The sequence below is a fragment of the Ambystoma mexicanum genome, chromosome 14, assembly GCF_040938575.1.
Source record: "Ambystoma mexicanum isolate Mex_15411 chromosome 14, UKY_AmexF1_1, whole genome shotgun sequence".
NCBI lineage: Eukaryota > Metazoa > Chordata > Amphibia > Caudata > Ambystomatidae > Ambystoma > Ambystoma mexicanum.
Genome location: NC_090940.1, coordinates 559,843,204 through 559,866,331, shown reverse-complemented (window position 1 = coordinate 559,866,331; position 23,128 = coordinate 559,843,204). Strand labels below are relative to the sequence as shown.

Here is a 23,128-nt window from a genome sequence, read left to right as displayed (position 1 = left end):
TATAGGTCTGTACTACGCAAGTTGGTAGTGTGACTGAGCAGCCAGGCCTGTCTCAAGAGGGGTAAATGTGAGCTGTATAGATGAAATCAGTCAATACAAATAACACTTACACTCAAGGTTTCAGTTATAAATATTTATTTACACATCAGTTTTAATTAAGCATTCTTAAAAAATGAGGCAATTGTTTGTAAAAGTCAAGCAAACTTTGGAATCACTTTACAAAGTTAATACCGTTGATGAATAACCTGTAGTCATGCTAATACATTTCTCCTACACCAAGAAGTGACTTCAATAACAAGGATACTATTGCATTTATCTTAAACACCAATATACGTTTTAGACTCTTGGTTTCAGGAAGGAAGGGTTAGGGAAATGGAAAGGTTAGAGCATACTTTCTTATAATGTGACGACAGTCTGAATCCGCTAATGAAATCTAGGTAAGCCTTTCCCAGCAGTAAAAGTGTTCAACAAATTACAACCTATGAGGGGACAAGCAATGCCAAAGTCAATGGATGTAGAAGGGGTGCCTTTAAGGAGACAGCCAAAGTCAAATGGACCAAGTCAATAGTTCTGATGCACTTCTTCTTGGATTAAGTCTTTCACACACAAAGTCATATAGTTCAAGAAAATCGCTGGAAGAACACAAGCTGTTAAGCCTGTGCAAGAGGAGTTGAGATCAACTCCAAAAGTTAAGCCAGGGTATTTCTCAAGTGAGAAAGCACGACCTGTGGCAATAAGGTAAGTACCCTCAAACCACCACAGTACCTCCTGGTTTGAAGGAAGTGTTCCAGCTGGATTCTGCCTTTCTACAGCCAAGCAGACCCTTGTTCCTGGGCCTCAGTTGAGGGGACAAGAGGGAGGATGTCTGGCGGGCTCCTGCGGCAGTACTCGGCAGAGGACTTTGTCAGCTACAGATTTTTTTCGATTCAGCGGCTTTTCGTGGTTTCAGCACCTTTCAAACAGCACTGATGGAGGACGAATATCCCCGGTTGGACTTTCCATGCTCCCTCGGTTCTGGATTCGGATTGCCTGCTTCTGGAGGGTCCATATGAGGCTCTGGGAGTTTTTGGACAGATTCGTTACACGGAAGACGTTGCCCTCGATAATGGACACTCGACCCCTTGCATTGGGCTTCTGCCGCGCTGGAGAGGCACAGCAAGTCGGGGGTTGCGCCAAACTAGAGTTAGTCTCAGGGCTAGTTGGTCCCACCAGCCCAAGGGGAGAAGCAGTTCTGTCCGGAGCTTCTCTGTCGCTTTTGAAAAAGTAGGTCAGCACAGCAGCAGGGCTTCGCTGGGAACTTCGAGGTACAGGAGGTTGCAGCAGGCTTCTGGTCACGGTTTCTTCTAAGGATGTTTCTTCCAGTGGTTGACTCTGCCTGAAGAACCTCGCCCTTTAAACTTATTCACAATCATTCACAGCCCTAGGCTGTCAGTCACCCAGCAGGGTGGTTCTCCTTCCTGGACAGCCAGCCAGACAATAAGGACATGGGAGTTTCAGGACCCTCCCTCACTTCCTGTCATTCCACACACACTGGAGCCAGGGGCATCAGGGCTGTAGCCCACCAAAGGCAAAACATACAAAGGACTCAAACCTGTCTCAACTTAGAGTAAAAGCAAGAAAGACCGCACAAACAGAAAATGGTGAAAAAAGATGATGGGGTGGGGGGTGGACATTTTGACAAAATTGTAACCCATGTGTGCTCTACTCCAGCTGAGGGTTCAACCTGCAGTAGACATGCACACTGGTGGTAAAATGTAAACCACTGCCACCAGCCATTTAAAGTAGTAAGTGTAACAAAAAATGTTACGTGAGAAAGTAGGATAAGCGGCTACTAGGTAACCCCCCAGCATTCCACATAAACTGGTATGTGCTGGACCTACAAAGTAAAAAGGTAAGTAAGATCAATTTCACCTTACTATTCTTGGGAACAGTAGTTTACCCAAGAAAAGGTTTTTAAACCTTAAGAGAAATCCAAGGGATTTCCCAGTGACGCTACACTGAGGGTGCTGGGTGTCTCTCTACAAAAAGCAGATGCCTATGGAATTTGTCAGACTCCAACAACCGTGAAAACCTCAAATCCTATTCAGGGGAAAACACAGGAGGGAGTGAGAAAAAGGTCTTGCTCACTAAATTAAAAAGCCCCAAGTCCTGCAAAAGAGCTGGGGATCTCTAAGGTGGAAAGTAATTGGCACAGAAATGAAATTTCTCACTAACAATATCTACATCAGGCTATTGACATTTCTGGGGATGTGTCTTTGTTATGTTGTTATGATTTGTAAAGCATAGCATATGTCAAAGGGCATCTTGCCCGAAAATCAGATGGTTTTCTGTGGCTTGTAGCCCACAGGGAAGAGAATTTCACATTTGGGCAGCAGCCACAGAGAACGTGCAGCTGCCAATATTTAAACCGAGGGAATTTAATCAAGCAGGCGTCAGCCGAGCTAAGAGTCCGCATAGGGATTGAATTTGTAAATATTCCACCCCAGATCCATAAAAGGCACCGTTTACCAGACAGAGATTTGAACTGAATACGCTTTGTCACAGGTAGTCAGTGCAGGTAATGAAGAACAGAAGTGATATGCAGACCCCTGGATGTAAGCGTAGCAGCTCTTGCCGCAGAGTTCTGCAGGACCTGAAGCCGATGGGTCAAGTTTCCAGGTTGCGCTTAAAAGAGGGAATTACAATAGTCCTAAGAGGACACAACCAGTGACTTAATCACTAGTGCCTGTAACTGAGGAGGTAGGAAAGGAAGGATTTTGCACAGAATATTTTGCTGAAAGTAGCCCCTTTGACACACTGTGCTGGCTCTCGGCTGATATTTTAAACCTGAGGTCTTTCACGACTGAAACAGGGGAATGGAAAAGCTTCCAGGGAAGGAGGTCCGAAGAGAATAGTCCAAAGAGCAGCCGAAGAAGAGCAGCCAACTTGTCGCCATTCAGCTTGAGCCAATTCTTGCACATTCATTGTCCCACGGCCTCAAAGCAGACTCTGAGCCTAGCAGTCTGAGAGATCTAGACACACAATAATTTGAATGTTGTCCGCATAAGAATGTCACGACCCACATCCAGAAGACCCCCTGGCAAGCCCATGGGCCAGGAAGGGTCTTGACTTGGGTCTCCACTAAACGCAGGCATCCTTGGCCTAGGCCTTCTTGGGGCCAGGCTTATTCTTGATAAAGGACTTGTGTTGGGAACTACTTTATTTCAGTGCCAGTCAACATGGAGTCATCCACCTAGCTTGGCTCCTTGGAACCAAGCTATGCGGTATAGTATTTTTGGGTGTGGTACCATAGGAACTATTTAACCGGGATGGTCTAGTAAAATTTTTTATTTAAAAAATAGGTAGGCAACATAAAAAAGAAATACTAGCATTCTCCGTTTTAAAACTTCTTATGTAAAATTTTGAGCTATTCAAGCTCAAAATTTGCAAAAGCAAGCACATGGGCGCATCCATTTTGTGAAATGGAGGCCCTCCTGTGCTGGCTTTTGCTTTTGCGTCACTAATGAAGGAAAAGCCAGCCAGCTGTAGTAAACTAAGGCTACCGCTGGGTGGCTTTCCCTTCATTAGTGCTGTAGGCGGAGGACGGGGACCGGAGACCAGAGCAGGAAAGCTGCAGCTGAATCTCGTTAAGTGCTATTTTTTTTTTTTTTTTAAATAAGCACTAGCTGCGTTTTTTTTTCTAAGTTTTCCGGGCTGGAGGAGCCCGCAAAACTTAGAAATAAAACCGTAGCTTTAAAAACATTGTATTTATGTTTGCGGTCGCTTTTGAAGCGACCGCAAACATAAATACAACGTTATGTGTTGGAAAACGCTGCAGTTTTTCTTTCCAAGTTTCTCAGGCTCCTCCGGCTCGGAGGAGCCTGAGAAACCTGGAAAGAAAACCGCAGCGTTTTCCAACACAACCGCGTGTGTTTCTGCCTGCTGTGGCTATCACTTTGGGTCTCCGGTGCTCCCAGGGGAGCACCGGAGACCCAAAGTGATAGCCACAGCAGGCAGAAACACACGCGGTTATGTTTACATGCCGCGTAGTGTTTCTACCTGAATCTGCTTTCCCATTTGGGGCTCTCGGGCTCCCCACGGGGAGCCCGAGAGCCCCAAATGGGAAAGCAGATTCAGGCAGAAACAACGCGGTTGTTTTCCGCAATGCCGCGTTGTTTCTGCCTGAATCCGCTTTCCCATTTGGGGCTCTCGGGCTCCCGGTGGGGAGCCCGAGAGCCCCAAATGGGAAAGCGGATTCAGGTAGAAACAACGCAGTTTTCCGCAATGCCGCGTTGTTTCTGCCTGAATCTGCTTTACCATTTGGGGCTCTCGGGAAAGCAGATTCAGGCAGAAACAACGCGGTTGTGTTGGAAAACGCTGCGGTTTTTCTTTCCAAGTTTCTCAGGCTCCTCCGAGCGTTTTCCAACACAACGTTGTATTTATGTTTGCGGTCACTTCAAAAGCGACCGCAAACTTAAATACAACGTTTTTAAAAGCTGGGGTTTTATTTCTAAGTTTTCCGGGCTCCTCCAGCCGCAGCTAGTGCTTATTTAAAAAAAAAAAAAAAAAATAGCACTTACCGAGATTCAGCTGCAGCTTTCCTGCTCTGGTCTCCTGTCCCCGTCCTCCGCCTACAGCACTAATGAAGGGAAAGCCACCCAGCGGTAGCCTTTGTTTACTACAGCTGGCTGGCTTTTCCTTCATTAGTGCAGCAAAAGCAAAAGCCAGCACAGGAGGGCCTCCATTTCACAAAATGGATGCGCCCATGTGCTTGCTTTTGCGAATTTTGAGCTTGAATAGCTCAACACTTTACATAGGAAGTTTTAAAACGGAGAATTCTAGTATTTTTTTTTTTATGTTGCCTATCTATTTTTTAAATAAAAATGTTTACTAGACCATCCCTTTAAACCACACCCGACTGGGATAATGCGCTTCACGTTACTTTGCAATTCTGCAATGTGACGCTCACCGTGTTCAGCTGCACCCGCTAACCTCGGAAGCACAGCATCTGTTAAGAAGGAAAAGGACATCGTTAGCAGCAGCAGCTTACCTGTAATTTCATCGCTAGCTGTCTACAGCTCTTGCGATCAGCATCCCGGAACCAGCGCTCCTCCCGGACCGTCGGATCTGCAAAAAAGGAAGAAACAAGGCATTCGAATTTAACGAACGGTGCCGAAAAGCTTACCTCGCAAGCCGCTCCTCGACCAGCATCGCCTCAGGAATTCCATGCATCGAGTGAGCACCGCGACCTTTGGGGAAGAAAAGATAACAGGTTAACAAAAGGCAAGGCATCGTAGCACTGCGCATAGCGCCAACTTACCGCATCAAGGCGCTCTAAATACGCCATTACTTACCGGCGAGACCCAATTCAGTCTATGCCACATATTGGACTTCCACGCACCTAAGGAAGAGAAAAAGACATTAGTTAGACCAAAAAGGCATGCAAGGACCACAATATACCACAGCAATAAGACCTACCTGAAAGACTCAAAGCGGGCCGCCATCAGTGAAGTAACTTGATCGCAATCGCCCACCAAGCACAACGCACCCCTGCCAAGAAGGCAGGACGGAGAGCACACCTGCATTAAAAACAAGGTGAGGAGAGGTCCAGAGAGGCCGCAGGTATACAGGGTGGTGGGGGGCTGTTTACCCCAGTTGCCCAGTCTTGAACATTGCCCACCTGTATTCCAGGCAGACCCTCCCGTTGGTCAACCTGGGAACCGCAGAGAAGGATACCCGAGTCCCAACTGCTGGGTGGCGTCCATGTGGAACCAGGTGAGCGTAACAGAATACCATACGAAGCTGTGGGAAGAGTATGAGCTTGGTCAGAGGCTGAATGTAGATATTGAACAAAACAAGTGAAATGGCAGACACTTTCGGCACTCCACAAGTAAGGGGATTAGGATCAGAATGAGGGGGGAGAGATTGAGTTCAGTTAGAGAGAAACTAACTAAACCAAGACAAGACTGTACCACCGATGCTCAAGCAAAACGGTGTGGTCAACTGTGTCAAAGGCAGCAGATAAATCAAGCAAAATTAAATCTCCCACACTGTCTTGGTCTTGCATACGAGCAAGATAGTCAACAACTGAGACCAGAACACTTTCGGTGCTGCGCCCTAGTCAAAAGCCGGATTGGGAGGGATCAAAGAAAATGGAATCATTGAAGAATGAATTTAACTAGGGGCCAGCCAAAGATTCAACAAGCTTAATCAGGAAAGGGAGTAAAGACGTGGGGCGGAAATTAGCCGAAACTGTCCAAAGATGACGTTTTCAAAAGACATGTAACTAGAGCATGTTTCAAGATGGCAAGAATGTGGTCAATGAGGAGCGAGAGATTGACTGCTTGTGTAACCAATGGAGCAATCCAGGGCATAGATTCTTTCAACACTGAAAGAGAGATGGGTTAGCGAGACACAGATTTCAGTCTAATAGTAGCTGCAGTAATATCATCAGGGGTAAAAACAAACAGGAATGGAAGACCAGTGGAGGAGGTATTTATTCACAAATACCACTACAGATGGCTCTGCAGGCCTTATCCCTGAAGAAAATATTTTCTCCTGGAGGATCTCACAGAGACTGAGAAAAGGAGATAACAACAGAATGAGAAGCTGAAAGGGAGCGTACAACTCTAAAACGTTCTTTGGGTTGATTGAGAGAGGATTCCACCTGTTGCGTAAAAATAAATAAAAAGAACTTTGATAAGAGGAGATCTGACGCAGAGTTGCCTTAGCTACAGGGCAATAAGCAATGCTTAATTTTTGTTCTACTTGCCTCTGTTGAGGACTCTGAGCCCGATGATGGTCATTAAACCAGGGTTCTGAAATCTGGGACCTGGGTTTAGGATTTTTGAGGGGCGAGAAGATCGGCCGTCGCAGAGAAGGCTTGCTGGATACAGTTCAAGTCAGGTACTTGATGGTCCAAGCAGTGCATTCCTCTTTGGGTGGAAATGTCAACACAGGGCACCACACGCCAATTGCACAGAGGAAGAGGCTTATGCCCTGGGACAACAGATTTAATTTCCCAGGAAAATTATGTTCTGAAATGATCTGTCCAAGAAGCAGGTATAGCAGAAAAAAACAGTAGTGAGAAGTTATGGGACAAAGATAAGGTCCTGTGTATTACCAAGAACCCTCTGCTAATCCCATCTTCCATCCAATTTCCACCCCATCTCTCTTCTACCTATCCTTTCTAAACTTCTAGAACGCATTGTCTATTCTCAACTCTCTACCTACATCTCCAACCATTCTCTTCTCCCCCTCGTCCCCACCCAATCTGGCTTGCGCCCACTACACTGAAACTGCTCTCACTTCTGTTCTCAACTGTCTACTCTCTTCCCGTTATTCCAAGCACTCCTCTATTCTCATTCTTGTCGACCTCTGCTGCCTTCCACACTGTCAACCACCATCCTCTCCTTATCTCTCTCTCCTCCCTCGGCCTTAAAGACTCTGTTCTCAACTGGTTCTCCTCCTGTCTTTCCAACCGCTCCTTTTCAGTCTCTTGGGGTGGTTGTACCTCCCCTACCTTTCCTCTCAATCACGGTGTTCTCCAAGGCTCCGTCCTTGGCCCCCTTCTCTTCTCACTCTATACTTCCCTCTTAGCTCCCCATTATCTCCTCCTTTGGTATCTCACACCACTTCTATGCTGATGATACCCAGCTCTTTCTCCTCTTTCTCTCCCGACATCCAACACAAGCTTTCCTCTTGCCTTTCAGCCATTAAATCTTGGATTTCCTCTCACTTACTTAATCTTAACGCTGACAAAACTGAAGTCCTATTCTTCCCCGCTAACACTCTTCCTCCCTCGTCCCCTCCTCCTTTCATTCTCTTTCCCCCCCCCCCCATCTCCCCTTCCCTCCCCATGCGCGCAACCCAGGTCTCCACATTGACACCCATCTCTCTCTCTCTCTCGCATCACATTTCTCTCACTGCCAGAGCTTGCTGCTTCCACATTTACAATATCCGTAAAATTCGTCCCTTCCTAACCTTTCACGCTACAAAACTTTGAATCTCCTCCCTCATCTTCTCCAGACTCTTCTACTGCTCCACTCTTCTCTTTGGATTCCCTTCCTCTCACCTTTCTCCCCACAAAACCATCTATCACTCCGCCATCCGCTCCCTCTGCCTCCTATCTCCACGCGACTCCATCTCCTCTTCACTTAACTCACTAACTAGGTTGGCTCCCTTTTCACTCTCAGCTCAAATTTTATTTTCTCTGTCTTGTCTTCAAAGCCCTCTATAATCTTGCTCCTTCCTACCTATCCTGCCTTCTCACTTTCCATACTCATTCTCGTTCCCTCCGCTCTGCTGATCTCTTCCTTCTCTCTCCACCCTGTGCCCCCTCCCGCTCCTTCCAACGTCTTGCTCCTTTCCATTGGAATCGCCTACCCCTCGCTGTCCGCTCTATCACCTCCTACCCTTCATTATGCACTTCTATTGAATCCTATCTCTTCCACTCACCCCCCTAACTTCTTTCATCGTCTTGCTTGACTGAATCTACCTCTACTTACCCCTCCTACCCCTTCTCTTACTATTGTTCCTTCCACTAGCGTTTAACCACCTCAACTTTGTAAATTGTTCTTTGTACTGTTTTCTGGTTTGATTCAATTGCCATGTATTGCTTGTTGTAATTGATTGTTCCTTTTGTAAAGTGCTTTGGATTAAAGCGCTAGATAAATTCAAATAAATACAAAGATAAGGCGATGGGTTGGACCCATTACCAACTAAGGAAGAGCTAGATCATTCATGGCAGAGATGAATCCATGGGCATTCACTTCAAGATTAAAATCACCCAGCACCCAAAGGTTTAGGGAACAAAGCTGAGGATCCGAGGCTAAGTCACACAACCCACCATCAGTGCCAGGGGGCGATGATAAATAATTAAGATATAGATACACATGGTCGGAGACAAATCGAAACGAGTTAAGTGCTTCCATTTTAATTTCGGGAGTAAGAGGTAGCATGGAGCCAGTAAATATAGACCTAAATATTATGAGGACTCCACCCCCAATGGGTGGCGACACAATCTAAATGGGGGAATATTAAAAGCTGTAGGAAGGCCATGATGATTAACACATCCATGTTTCGGTGATGCAACTAAAATCTGCAAGGTAATCCTTTAAAAGCTGGCTGATATGACGAACCTTGCTTTGTAATGGCGGTAGGTAATTACCAAGGTTGTAGTTTTAGATGAGGGTGAAGCGTTTTGCCCGAATCACTGAACTCTCCACCCGCCTCCTCAGATTGGCTTATCTAGCACACCGCCCATAACTACTGGGAGGTTCCTCGAGCGCTCCTTCCTACTCAAGACCATCTACTTCCTCTGCCTTGATAAAGACTACGGTTGAAACGCGCGTTTGGCTTTTTGTTTTACCTTCAACTAGCATACTTCGCTAGACCTGTGATCTATGTGTCCTACCACATTAAACCCTCTTTTGATGAAAATGAGTCAGGAGTCCCTTCTCCATTATTTCAATATTCAACAACTCCAGTAAAACTACAACCATGGTACTTACCTACCGCCAGCGCCATTAAAAAGCAAGGTTTGTCATATCAGCCAGCAACTAACCCACTGGGTACATTGGAGTTTTGGATCCCCAACAAACCATGTGCCAGGACGCAGGTACTATTACACCCACGTACTAACTCTTGCCTGTTGCGCAGGGCACTGCCATCCTTTCAACACCAACCAATTGAAACTAGTCCTTTAAAAAAATCATAACAATGTGCTGCATGTGCAACAAGAGACGGAGCATTAACTAAAATTGGAAGAATCGGGAGTATACTGGACAGGATCCATCAGCTAGCAGTAAGCCTGCTGGAAGTACAGTTGAAGGCGGAGCAAGCTGTAAAAGCTTGCACAGCTAAAAGGGCAGCCTTAGGACAGTTTTCAGCTCGGACCAAGGACTACCTCCCCGGGACACGGTCCAGCACAGATTGAAGCGCGACTTAGGCGCGCAACTCCTGCTGAGCTTCCGGATCCGTGTTCCACTTTTATGTACACATAATATCGCCAGAGCTAAACGCCGACCCACTGCTAGAATAGGCAGTGAGAGAAGACTGTACTGTGTGTGTCTGCAAAAAAGGAAAAGAAAAGACTAGCATCGCCAGGCAAGAGGGGCCAGTACACGTCACTGAAGCCAGGCACCTTCCTGCCAATGGACTTGGCTACAAGAAACTTAGTGAAACTAAAATCAAGAATTTAAATAAATAAAACAGCGTGTGTGTTTGCAGAAGTGAAAAAACACGTCCAGTCACCCGCTAGACTCAGAGCAGCGGAGTCTCAAAGAAAACAAAAACGAAAGTGAACAATCATAACATTAAGAGAAATAAACCGGGCTGCCGGAGCAGCCGTATCTGAGAGTTTCTAGTTCAGACTAATGAAGAGGTCCTAATTTTTTCTTTCTTTCATAACTATGAACCTATATTGGATTACTTTCATTGCACGTCCTTCGAACTCAATTTCGTAAATTGTCAAGTTAGTATGTAGTGCTTCATGTCGCATTCCACTATAGCATCCCCCGTTACCCAAGTGGCTGGAAGAACGGGAGGGATTCATTGTTGTACAGATTAATGATTTATTGGTATGCGGCCGCTATGGTCCTTAATGGTGGATGGCTGTTGTTAAGACGGATTTCTGAACTCTGTCCTGGTGGCGCAGAAGTTCAGAAGGCCAACCTAATTACTTGGAACAGGGTAACCTCTGGACAAGCCAGACCAATCAAGGTAGCGATCGCGGCGGTCAAGACTAGGTCTCAAGAGGGGTGAGGGTGACTGAAAGCCCGCAATGAGCACACAAAGCAAGAGCGCTTACAAACTACTCCAAACAGTTGTTTATATCAAAAATAGATACACATTTATTATAAGGCCTTGAAACTAATAACCACAGTAAAAGCAGCAATATACAACGATATTAAACCAACACATACACTATCCACCCAATATATATACAGAATACACAGTTTCACAGCATTAGCAGCACGAAATATGTTATCCACCTGCAGGGGAAGGAAAACAGGCAGTGCGAACCAATGCGTGTGATATGTCCGCCTTCTGAGGCCCCTAACTAGATGGTAGTCCAATCCCTACGAAGAGTGGAGCCTAGCGCTCAAAAGTACCTGCACACGCCGGTGCCAATGGGCAGAAGGTGAAGCTCTTCGGAGGACGTTGGGCAGCTCTGTAGGGTGCCCTAATGAAGGAGAACACGGTCCGCGACTCTAGCGCAGCCTCCACTGTGAGGCAGAAGTAGGGCGCGAGTACGGACAAGGGGGGCTGTATTTACAGCGGGGAAAGCAAGGGGCACTGCAGGAGGGCGACCAGATCCTAGCTAATCTACTCACCGGTCCCCGAAGCAAGCAGGCCCGAGCTTCTCCTCGATAGATGCAGCTTCTGGCAGGTTCTGAAGAGCAGGGAACGTCTCGTCGTCGTGCAGAGTAAAAAGACGTCCCGATCGAAGAATCCTGCACAGTTTTGTCGCCACGGCAGGGCAACGGAACGGCCGGGTGTATTCAAGCCAAACGAGCACCGTTCACCTCTAGCTTAGGGTTGCTAAGCAAACGAAGCGTGTGAGCGTGCCCCGGACTCAGAATACCACCCAACCTGTCGGCGATTACAGAGCAGGACTCCTTAGTAAGCTGGTCAGTCAACTGGATGGCCCAGAGACACTTCCGAAGGCTTACGGCAGGAGTTGATGAAGGTGCCGGGAATAGCTGGTCCTGCTATTCCAATAGGTCGAAGCGCCAGTACAGGCCTTCTTGTTCGATCTTAGGTGGAAAGGGCTTCACCGGACGACAGCAATGAGGAGCAGAAGTTCTTCAGGGGGTCACCAGCGATTCCTCGGTCCAGCCTCGTGTTCGTAGGATACTTGGCTCCTGTATCCCTGGGTTCGTAAGAACTCAGGAGATCGACATGGCAGTGGTGTTTCCAGCTCCCTCTTATCCACGGTTCCCTTCGCGCCAAAACGGAGGGGAGCCAATGGGAGATCCGCTCATCAACACACATACCATACGTGGACCAATCACGGACCACAGTGGTCCCAGGCATTCACACCACCCTAGACTCTCTGGCACCCAGGATGTGTATTGGGACCAGACAGCCCAGCCCACATCCTGGGGGCACTCAAACGACATGTAGAAGCCCGCGAAAGCAACCGTGTTTCGCGGGAAACTACATGCCCAAATAAGGAAGGCCCCGGGTCGCCTGACCCGGGGGAAGGTAAAGGGAGCAAGACGGACAGTGGACGAGACAAAGGAGCCTCGTGGTCCGGCCATTTTGGGTAGCCGGGCCACCCTTTTGTGTTCGCGGCAAAAAGGTGCTCAGAACGGCAAAAGGAGCTCAAAATAAACCAAATGATCGCTGCCACCAGCCCAGTCCCTGAATGACTTGCACCGATCCAAAAACCATCCTACAAGAGTGTCTAGGGTCTGTAGAAGGCTAGAGACCCAAGAGAGCTGTAACTTAGCTTACAGTGCCCTCTTGTGTCGTGTTGCACTAAAAATGGCGACACGATAAAAGAAACTACGGGAAACAGCGTTCCCCGGTACTGACTGTCTTAAGGGCATGTCAGTTTCCCCGTAAGAAAGGAGCGAAAGCCCAGAGGAGTACGGCAGAAGGCTGCACTTCTCTGGCAAAGTCAAGAAAACAGGTTGAAAACAATAGCAAAAAGTTTAGGGGTTGCCACATGGAAGGAAAGTTCCCTACAATAACGAAATCTTTCCTAACAGCTGTGTAAGTACTTGTGCGCATAATATTAGTCCAATCTGCTAAGCATGTTTAAAGATTGTCGTCCTTAAGTACTTGACCCACACCAAGGTGTAAGTGTATTTTGTATTTAAGCAGCTTTCAAATAATGGCTGCTTGCTTTTCCTTTTTTAGCTTCAAGTCCAGCAGAACCGAAGACAAACGGGAATGTACACCAACAGAGGCACCGGTGAACCCGGGATGTACACCAACAACGGAGGTACCGGTGAACCCGAGATGTACACCAACAACAGAAGCGCCAGTGAATCCAGAATGTACACCAACAGAGGTACCGGTGAACCCGGGATGTACACCAACAACAGAGGCACCAGCGAACCCAGAATGTACACCAACAGAGGTACCGGTGAACCCGGGATGTACACCAACAACAGAGGCACCAGTGACCTGGGCTGAAGAGGATGGCATGCCTGCTGTGTCTTTCTGCTCTGTGTATTTATGTTAGGATGTTGTCAATTAAATGTATTGAAGATGGAATTTCTTTTCATGTCATTTATTTGAGAAAATATAAAACCATTGCTCTAATCTGATAAGAACGCCTAGCTGTTGTTAAGCGGTGGCCAAAAGACTAGACCATTAGTTGCTGACTAGCACTAATCCATTTATTTGTACGGTTGTGACAAGGATGGGGTCTCCACATTGTATAGTATTACATAGGTGGGTAAATCCTGGGATGTAACTATATATTACCTTTCTGCCAGGGAGTATTTTAGGATTGTAAGTGGGGTGGCACATAGAAACTGAATAGGAGCAGGAAGTGCCTGGGAACATTTTCACAGCTAAGCACTACACTGGCTCAGTCCATGCAGTAAAGAGTTTGGCGGAGAATAGAATAGTGCACAGCTGGCAGCAAAGTGCAGTTACTCAGCATTGCAGACCAATCTCATTTTATTGTGGATCTACAGAGCTATGGTTCTTTTACTGTGGAGAGAATGGGAGCCAATTGTCACTCATCAGGAAGGTTATTGCATCAGATGTTTTGTTGTTAAAAGACTTATCTAGGAATGGACATCTGGAGGAAGAACATTGGAAGAGGTGTTTTTTTAAATTGGAGTTGCAGATGCGTTCAACTCCGGTTAAGTCAGGAAAGTGGACTTATGCTCGTTGGTACTTATTTTCACAGCTAGGTTTTGCAGTGCAGGTTTAAATGGAGGGGGCAGAGATCAAATGCATGTGCTTATTCCAGAGAGGACAGCTGTGGTTGGTTCAGGTGTGTACCAGGAAGTATGAGATGGGGTGTCCAACTCCAGACCTCGAGGGCAACATTTTCCAGAGGTTTCAGGATAGCCATATGATGCATGTACGTTGGACGCCCTTTGATTAAAGGGTTGAGTGTGTGTGTGTGTGTGTGTGTGTGGTTATAACGGCGGGTGTCGTCAGAGGTTCACTGTTGCATGCATGATCAGAAAACGGGAGGCTATTTTACCACTCTGCCAATGACTGGGGAACACTTTCTGGGCTTGGCACTGTGCTCATGTGTAGGAAAGATGTTGGTTGGCGGTCTCTGCTTGTGTCCTGCAATGTGCACACCTGGTCAGGGCACGGAGAAACATGCCTTGTTTCAGTTGCAGAGGTACTCTTCCATATTTTACTTTTTTAGAACTGTATCAGTCATAAGTGGCGTACTGAATTGTGATGCCATCTGTGTGATGCTCTCCTTCCTTGTGGTGGACCCTGTAAGCCCCATTCACCATCTGCCACAAGAATGTGGACTTTGTACTGGGGTAGTCCCCAGCTGCTGCCACTTCTACTCAGCAGGGCTACCACAACACCCCTGCCCTATAAATCCATCATCTCTATAAAGTCATTGCACAGGCATGTGACATTGTATCGGACCTTCGGCACCTATTTCTGAAGGCATTTACTCTCCACCCACCTACTTTCATCATCTTGGTAAATACATTTTACACTGGATCTGCAAAGGTTTACATCATTGAAAATCTTTTTTTTTTAAGACACTTTTTATTTGCATTTTCATAGTAACAAGCAACAGAGTTTAGGTATTCAACATTTCCCTCCCCCTTGTCCATATTCTTAGTGTAGTCCAGTCTGGCTTCTTCCCATCCCTTCCCCTGCTCACGGCATCAGCATTTCTCAACTTCCAGCCCCTTCGGGGCACTACCCCAACCAAGTCATGACTCCTTTCCCCTTCCCCTGTCCTTCGTTCCCTGCTCCCCTTGTATCGAGTATTTCACAGTGGTTTCAGATCGTTGGATTTAGCTAGGTCATTCAGCAGTTGGCTCCACTGTATAGTAACCTCTGACCCCTCTGTGACGGTACCCACCCCCTGTAGTATCGTCATTTTGGCTATCCCCCCGCCCCCATCTGTAGGTATCCACTAGCCACATGGATAGCATCGGACCCTGTGGGTGTTTCCACGCGATAGGCACTCGTCGTTTAGCCAGCAATAGCATAAACATTATCATTTTGTTGCGTGTTTTTTGCTTCTTTCCTCCGGGAGCATCCCCCCGATGCATACCTTCGGGTTGCACTCCTGTTTTGATCCCATTAGCCTGTTCACCTCCTCCACAACTTTATTCCAATAGAGTGTAATAACGGCACAGTCCCAGATCATGTGCCAGAATCCCGCTGGGCCCATACCACATCTGGGGCATTCGTCTGATAGGCTATTGTTCATTGCCCTTAGTTTGGACGGGGTTACATATGTCCTGTGCATAATGTTAAACTGGATCAGCTGGAATCGAGCGTTTTGTGAGACTTTCTGGGCTGATTCCCAAATGGCCTCCCATTCCTTCTCCAGAATCTGGTACCCCAAATCACGCTCCCATTTTTCCTTAATCTTCAATGCCGTTGTGGGTTCGTCTCGTAGGGCTTTATAAATGCGTGAGATCCTAGCTGTGTCCCCCGCTTGTTCTAACAGAACCCATAGCAGCGGGATCGTTTCCAGTTCTTCCGGGATTCTATCCCATAGTTCTGCTACTCTATGGACTATTGCCCCGTACGACAAAAATAAGCCCTTCGGCAGAACAAACTTTGTGGACCACTCCACAAAGGTCAGTAGTTTGCCCCCTTCGAACGGATCTCCCACCGTATCACATCCCTTTTCTTGAAGCCGCTGCACCCCTGCCCTCACTTTTGCCAATCGCAGTTTTCGGTCTACCCCCCAGGGCAAATACCTGGAGTAGAGCCCTCCCAGCCCTTTCTTCCACATTTCCCTAATCGCCTCAAACACAATTGAAGACCCTTTATTCCCCACTGGGTTCCACAGAAGCTCAACTCCCTTCCTATGTGGTGGTAGTTTACCTACGAGGCCCCCCAGGGTTTCCCTACAACCACCCACCCCCCCCCCCCCCCCAGCGGTCCCAAATCCAGCACCACGTGTAGCTGCACTGCTATATAGTATTTCTCAGTCGAGTAGGCCTAGCCCACCTTCTATTCTAGGTCTGAGTAGCGTTGAAAAGGACACCCTACTCCTCCTCCCAGTTTTCCATAACAGTTCCCCCACCTTACCATCTAGCATTTAAACAAATATTTTTTCCACCACATATGGTATATTGGTAAAGAAATAAAGCAGTCTTGGTAGAATCACCATTTTACATAGCACCACTCTACCCATGAGAGAAAGTGGTAGGTCCTTCCAGAATTGTATTGCATTTCCTATCTTTGAGAGTGCCCTGCCAGCGTTGTATGTGAAGGTTTCCTCCATGTCATGAAATATTTGTATACCTAGATATTTAAACGACTCTCTCTCCCATTTGATCCCTATCATTGGAAGGTCCTGAATGCTACATTCCCAAAGCCCTCCCAAGGGGAACAAGACTGATCTCCCCTCGTTAATGTGAAAGCCAGACATGTGGCGAAAGTTCTTTAAGATCTCCAGTAATGCTGGTAAGTTTTCCCACGGGTTAGAAACATATAGTAGGAGATCATCCGCGTATAGTGACACTACATGTTGGATCCCTGCCTCTGCGATGATCTGCCGTAGGAACTCTGCTAAGGGTTCCTGAGCGAGGGCAAAAAGTATTGGAGACGCCGCACAACCCTGACGAGTCCCCCGGCCAGTTCTCGTTTCCCAGATACCTGGTCGTTCGTTCTCACCATTGCCATTGGTTTGTTGTACAGTAGGCCAACCATTTACACATGGTTTCCCCAAACCCAAATTTCCTCAGCACTCAAAACAGCGATTTCCATTCCAGGGAATCAAATGCTTTCATGGCGTCAAAGGAGGCCACCGCGAGGGCCTTTTTATGGGACTTGACATGGTCCATGACGTGGTGATGACGAGATATTTTGGCGGTTATGTTTCTACCCCCAATAAACCCACATTGATCCAAATGGACCAGCTGCAGAGCCACTCTCGCCAATCTGGCTGCGAGTATCTTGCCCAAAATGTTCCCATCAACTTTCAATAATAATGTAGGGCGGTATGACATGCAGTCTAGTGGGTCCTTCTCCTAAACGCCCCGTTAATCCGTTCCTGCGTACCCACCGTTTCCCCCTGCCCCCCTGACTAGTTTTGATTTGGGTTACCCCCCCTTCCTGGGCCCTCCCTGTTTATCAACCAGGCCAGCAACTTCCCCACCTTGTCGCCCTCTCCATGCACTCTGGTGTCCCGTCTGCTGTTGTCGAAGTGTGCCAGATCCGCCAGTGTGTTATGGTAACGCTCCAGACATAATGGCAATCTATCTCCCACCTGGGTGCCTTCCCCTGCCTCCCTATCCAGTTATGCCACCTGCCTCTCCGTTTGGCGTAGTGTCTCCTGTAGTCTTTTCCTCATCCCCACCGTCCTGGAGAGGCACACCCTCCTTATGTTTGCCTTAAAAGCCTCCCAATGCATTTCCATTGAATCCACCGACCCCTCGATTAGTTCAAAATAGGTTTCAATCCCCTTGCGTAACTCGCCAGTAAACGCCCCATCCTTTAAAGCGTCTCCCTGCATTTGCCACAACAGACGCTGTGGCCTCTTACCACTCTCTACTAGTTTGACCACCAGGGATGAGTCATCCGTAAGAGTACGTCCTAGATATTCCGGATCTACAAGTTGCTGGTAGTATTCCCTCCCCGTCAGGAGGTAGTCGAGACTTGAATACGACCCATGTACCCCGAGTAGTATGAGAGCCCTTTCTCCTCACCATGTTTCTCCCTCCATATCTCCACCCCACCAGGTCAAGGTCCTCTATTGCCCTGTGGAGGGACATTGTCATATGTTTTTTGCTAGGTCCCCTCCCTCTTGTCCCATCTAGGTGCAGGTCTAGGTGGCAATTAAAGTCCCCTCCCCACAAGATCATTTCCCCTCTGTAAGCCCCAACCACATGCAGGACCGATAGAAAGTATTCCTTATCATCCACATTTGGTGCATAGGCGTTCACTATGCATATCGGGCATCCTTCCGATATGCCCAACACCATCACCGTCCGCCCCACATTTACTTCGAGACCTTCTCCACCCGTAAGGGTACTCCTCTCGCCACCCAGATCAACACTGCTCTCGCTTGGGTTGAGTAGGACGTACCAAATAGCTGTCCCCCCCACAGTTTTCCCAAGGTCACCAGATCCCCTTTTCCCATATGAGTCTCCTGCATCAAAGCCACTTGTATTACATGACGTTTCAGAAATTCCCCTACCCTCCATTTTTTTGTCTGAACATTGCAAGTGCTGATTTTTCAATCCTCCCATTCCCCCGCATCTTATTAAACAAACTATTTCTCGGCCTTCTGTCTCAAAACCTTATCTCTTCAATTTGCAGCCTCATTTCCCCATCCCCAACCCCTTATTGGCCCCCTTCCAATTTCGTACCTTCCCGTGCTTGGTCATTGCCCCGGTCGTTTTGTTCCGTTCCAGTCCTACATCAGTACCCCAAGTGATACCCAACCCCAACTTGGTATCACCAGCCCCAACTCCCCCTTACCCCCTCCTTCCCTCAAACTCCCCAACTGTAGTGTGTGGGGGACTCCCCACAGGGTCCTTTTCCCCGCAACTCGTGGGTAGCAGTCAATGGCGTTGTGTTAGGGGGGGGTTCGGCGTTCCCCGCCCTCCCTCGGCACCACCCCTCCAATGCAACCCCCTCTTCATACATCTCTCTCCTCTATTCCCAGGTGACTAGTTCTTAATGACCCATCTCATCCTCAAAGCCTCCACACATCATTGCAAATCCTGACTTAAATAATGTAATCTTTCCTGCCAGGAATTTCACCACAATGTTACAAAAAGCTATTTCCTCTTTTTTCTAATTCCAAAAAAAAGGAAATGGATCCCTCTGTTTCGGAAGCTTTGTGCCCATATTATGCTTTCTTAGTACTGTGGAAGTATTGGCCAGGTGTTTACAGATGTTTTTGATCCCCTTATAAGCATATTCTGTCCACTACAGGAAACTGCATCTGTGATGATCCAGCAGTGGAGGTAATACTCAAAGTATAGGTGGATTTCCGCACAGATCTCTCCGTTACCTTTAGGTTTCAGTCATGCAAGATCAGGCCCAGAGACCTAGCCCTGTATTGGGCTTCATTTAGTCAAGAGCATTCTCAGATACTTTGTTCATTTCATCTTCGATCTTTGCCTTATGGTCTCCTTTAAGTTGCCTCATTTATTTTGGCACCAGTGGGTGGTGTGAGAAGACATCACTAAATCAAGCACTTTGAGACCAACAGACAGTTCCAAGGGTGTTTTATTCAGTATGTAGGGGCAACTAGAATTCTCTAAAGGTTTTGGAATTTGGCTCTAGTGCTGTCCCTCAGTCTCTCTCACTTTCCCTTCTTCTTAGCCCAGGCATTCATATCAGGTGTTAGCTCTATGGCCAGGTGATCCCACCCCCTTACTGCCTGGTTCTTCCTTTGGCTACGTTTGTGTTCCCCAAGTTGTTGGCTGGTTAGGGGCCTTCTAGGTTTCTCTCTCCTAGGCATTCTTATTACACGGTTTCAATTGCTCAGCACGCACGCAGTGTCTCACCAGGCCTCTTCTATACCAATGTTCTCCCCACCACGCTACTATGGTACAAGGAGCAGGAGCCCCACCGACGAGGCCCCGACCCTGCAGGAGCAGCGGGCCTGCCTAGGAACGCATCCCAGAACAGCTGATGCATTCCGGTAAGCGCTGCACTTCACTGCGCTATTTTCTGTAACTTGCCTACTGGCCCACGCATAATTTCTACTCGCTTGATGCCAGATGCCACAAAGAAATCAGGGCGATCCGCAGCCCTGCACCTGAAAAGCACGCTTTTTGCTCTTTATCTCCATTAAGGTACACAAGGTACCGACTCCCCTCAAGATGGCCGACGCATCCATGCCTGCAACCCTTGTTGCTCGACCAGGCTCCCATCAGTAGCCCCTGCCCCTGCTGATTGGCTGCTGAGCCTACAACCTCTCCCATTGGGCGCCGGCAGGCAAAGCCGGCCCTCTCCCACCAGGGCCCTTGGGAACAAGGCCATCGCTTGTTAGCAGCCTGTTTGCTGCCGATTCTGCCGTATGCCAGACCCCCTGGTCCTCCCAACATACGTCTAACAAGGTAACTTACTGTGCACGCAGCTCTACTGCACTGTAGAGACCACAACGAATCAGGCTTTATACAAACATACCTGAACCTTGCTGCAACTGACTTCTGCCTCAACATACCATCTTCCTGCTCTACCTGGTATACCTAGCGCATCCTCGCACTCTTAAATAATACTGTGTACATCCTGATCTCTACCACCCCTCGCCCTACTGAGCATTGACACTGTTTGCCTGCATTTGTACCTTATGCCTATTGTGTTATCCCATTCTTCTGGTGCGATACCCTCTGGCCTCATGTGACTGTGATGTCTCAAACCCAGGTGCTACCACAAGTACTTTAGCCCAATTGCAATGCCATATCTTAATTAATGGTCAAACTTGTGGTCGACACTCAAAGTATCATTCATTTTGTCAGACTGCTCTTACTACCGCATTTTACAGTGCCACACTAGCAATTGCACCTAGACTGCTACCTCCTGCTAGACTCGTGGGTATACTACTTGCTACAATAGTAACTCAGCCCGCCGTCGATAACTATACTTAGCCTGCCCTCAAAGTGGGCCGCCTCAGACCACCTTCAATTGTGTTGTGCCTCCTGGTAGCTTTAGACCACCTTAAATTGTTTCATGTATTATAGTCAGACTACTTCTAATAGTGCTGTGCCCACTGGTCACCTACAGACCTCCTTAAATTGTGTTATGCCCTATGTTCGCTTCACACCACTTTAAACTGTGTTGTGCCTTATGGTCGCTTCACACCACTCTAAATTGTGTTGTGCCTCCTGGTAGCTTTAGACCACTTCTAAACTGTGTTGTGCCTTATGGTCACTTCAGACCACTTTTAAACTGTGTTGTGCCTTATGGTCACTTCAGACCACTTTTAACTGTGGTGTGCCCTATGTCTTATGTCAATACTAGATGCTATGCTGCAAAATGTATGCATTTTTAGCCATGATTAGGACTTTCCAAGTCCGAAGCCCTGCTGCAGCACACCTACCCATTAGACACTAACAGGTTTGCCCAATCAAGGTGCCTCTGTGATAGTACATCTGCACCCCAGCCCCTACCGGATTTCCCAAATACAGGTGTTATCCTGCCACTCTCACAACATGCGCGATACTAAGACCTGCTTCTCACACACGCACGGGTCCCTAGCCTGGACTCTCCTAACCATCGCCATAACAATGGCCCTTATCAACTCTACACCGTGCAACCTGCAATAGAGAAACTTGTGACTTGGAGCTAGGCTGCCACGACTCTATGACATCAAAAATAAAAGAACCAGCCCACCAGTACCCACACACACCTCTACAGCCAATAATCCTAACCTCCTAGACTTAGCGACGATAAATCGCCCTGAACCACTTAAGAACCTACAATACAAACAGAGGAGTCCCATCCACCCTAATCCCAGATCTGCCAAAGATAACACTACTACTCCAACATTATCAGGAGCCCTTATCAATGCTAGGTCCCTTATAGCACACAACACTGAAATAGCTGACATACTGGCTTTGGACAATTTAGATTTCCTTGCTGTCACGGAAACCTGGCTCCATGATGCAGCCGGTCCTGCCCTCATGACTGCCATACCGGATAATTACAATATCCTAAGAGTCGACCGGCCTAATACCAGAGGAGGCGGTCTGGCCATCATAACCAAAACGCAGCTAGCTGCCAGACTCACCCCACACCTAGCAATCACATCGTGCAAACTTCTCTCAGCTAAAATACCCATCTCAAATAACAGCACACTAACAGTACTTCTAGTGTACAGACCACTAGGCAACTTCGAGGAAGACCTATCTAGCCTCCTCACTAACAGCATCAAAGACTCCACTCAGCTCCTTTTACTAGGTGACTTTAACCTTGGCTTTAATGACGCTGAAGACAAACAAGCCCAACCTATCCAATCCATTCTAGACAATCACGGCATTACCCAAAATGTCCTAGCTCCTACACACACAAAAGGACGCACATTAGACTGGATAGCCAACCACAACTGCAACATTACCATCTCTAGTATCCTACCTCACATATGGACGGACCATTATCTTATATGCTTCAAAGCCAACATCGAGCCCCCCAAACCTAACAAGAATAAAATAGCACCCCCTGCCTACAAGAAGTAAAAAAGCAATTATAGCTGAAAAATTCCTTCCACTTCTCCTACCTACTCTCACAGCTAGCTCCAATGAATCCAACCCTAGTGAGCTAGTTGAGTCATTTAACAACTCCATGACCAAAGCTCTAGACTTGATCGCCCCTATCAAACTCCATAAAAGTAAACGTGAAACTCACCTTAACTCCTGGTTCACCCCCCCATCTCAAAGAAATGCGCATCCAAAAACGCAAACTCCAAGCTATTTGGAGGCATACTCCTTCTATTGACAATAAAACCACACTTGCCAACTTCGCCAAAAAATACAAAAAGGAAATCATTCAAACTAAAAAAGATTCTTTCAATGATAGAATCAGTAAAGCAAACTCAAATTCTAAAGAGCTCTTCACCATTCTCCGTGAATTGGAAAATCCCATTGCCCCTACAGACAATGTCCCTAAGGACAAATCTTGGTGCACCAGCATCCAAAATGCCCTAGCAAATAAAATCGCCACCCTTCAATCTAAAATTGCTAAGAAAAAAGCCTCCCTGACCCCTAGTGTAACTCACACCACCCCACTGAAGGAGATATCCAGCACATCCACCCAAAATAACTGCAAACCCTTCAAGTTTACCAATATTTCCATATTGGAAACTGAAAAGGTCATTCTATCCCTCAAACCATCGAACTGCCAAGGTGACAGCTGCCCTGCGCAAATCATCAAGGATGCAGCCAGAGATCTAGCACCCTTCATCTCGAAACTCATCAATGCCTCCTTTAACACGAGTACTGTACCCATTAACCTTAAAGAATCCTGGGTTCTGCCCCTACTCAAAAAACAGACACTC

The 23,128-nt window shown here is 47.3% G+C and overlaps 1 protein-coding gene across 1 annotated transcript in view; it reads left to right on the top strand.

Annotated features, from left to right (window-relative positions):
• Window positions 1–13,209, top strand: part of SLIRP (SRA stem-loop interacting RNA binding protein) — a 39,624-nt gene extending 26,415 nt beyond the window's left edge. Inside the window, exon 4 of the mRNA XM_069637915.1 lies at window positions 12,850–13,209. Within this exon, the coding sequence (XP_069494016.1) occupies window positions 12,850–13,128 (279 nt within the window). The 3' untranslated portion in view covers window positions 13,129–13,209. The remainder of the gene's footprint in view (window positions 1–12,849) is intronic.
• The last annotated feature ends 9,919 nt before the right edge of the window (window positions 13,210–23,128 follow it).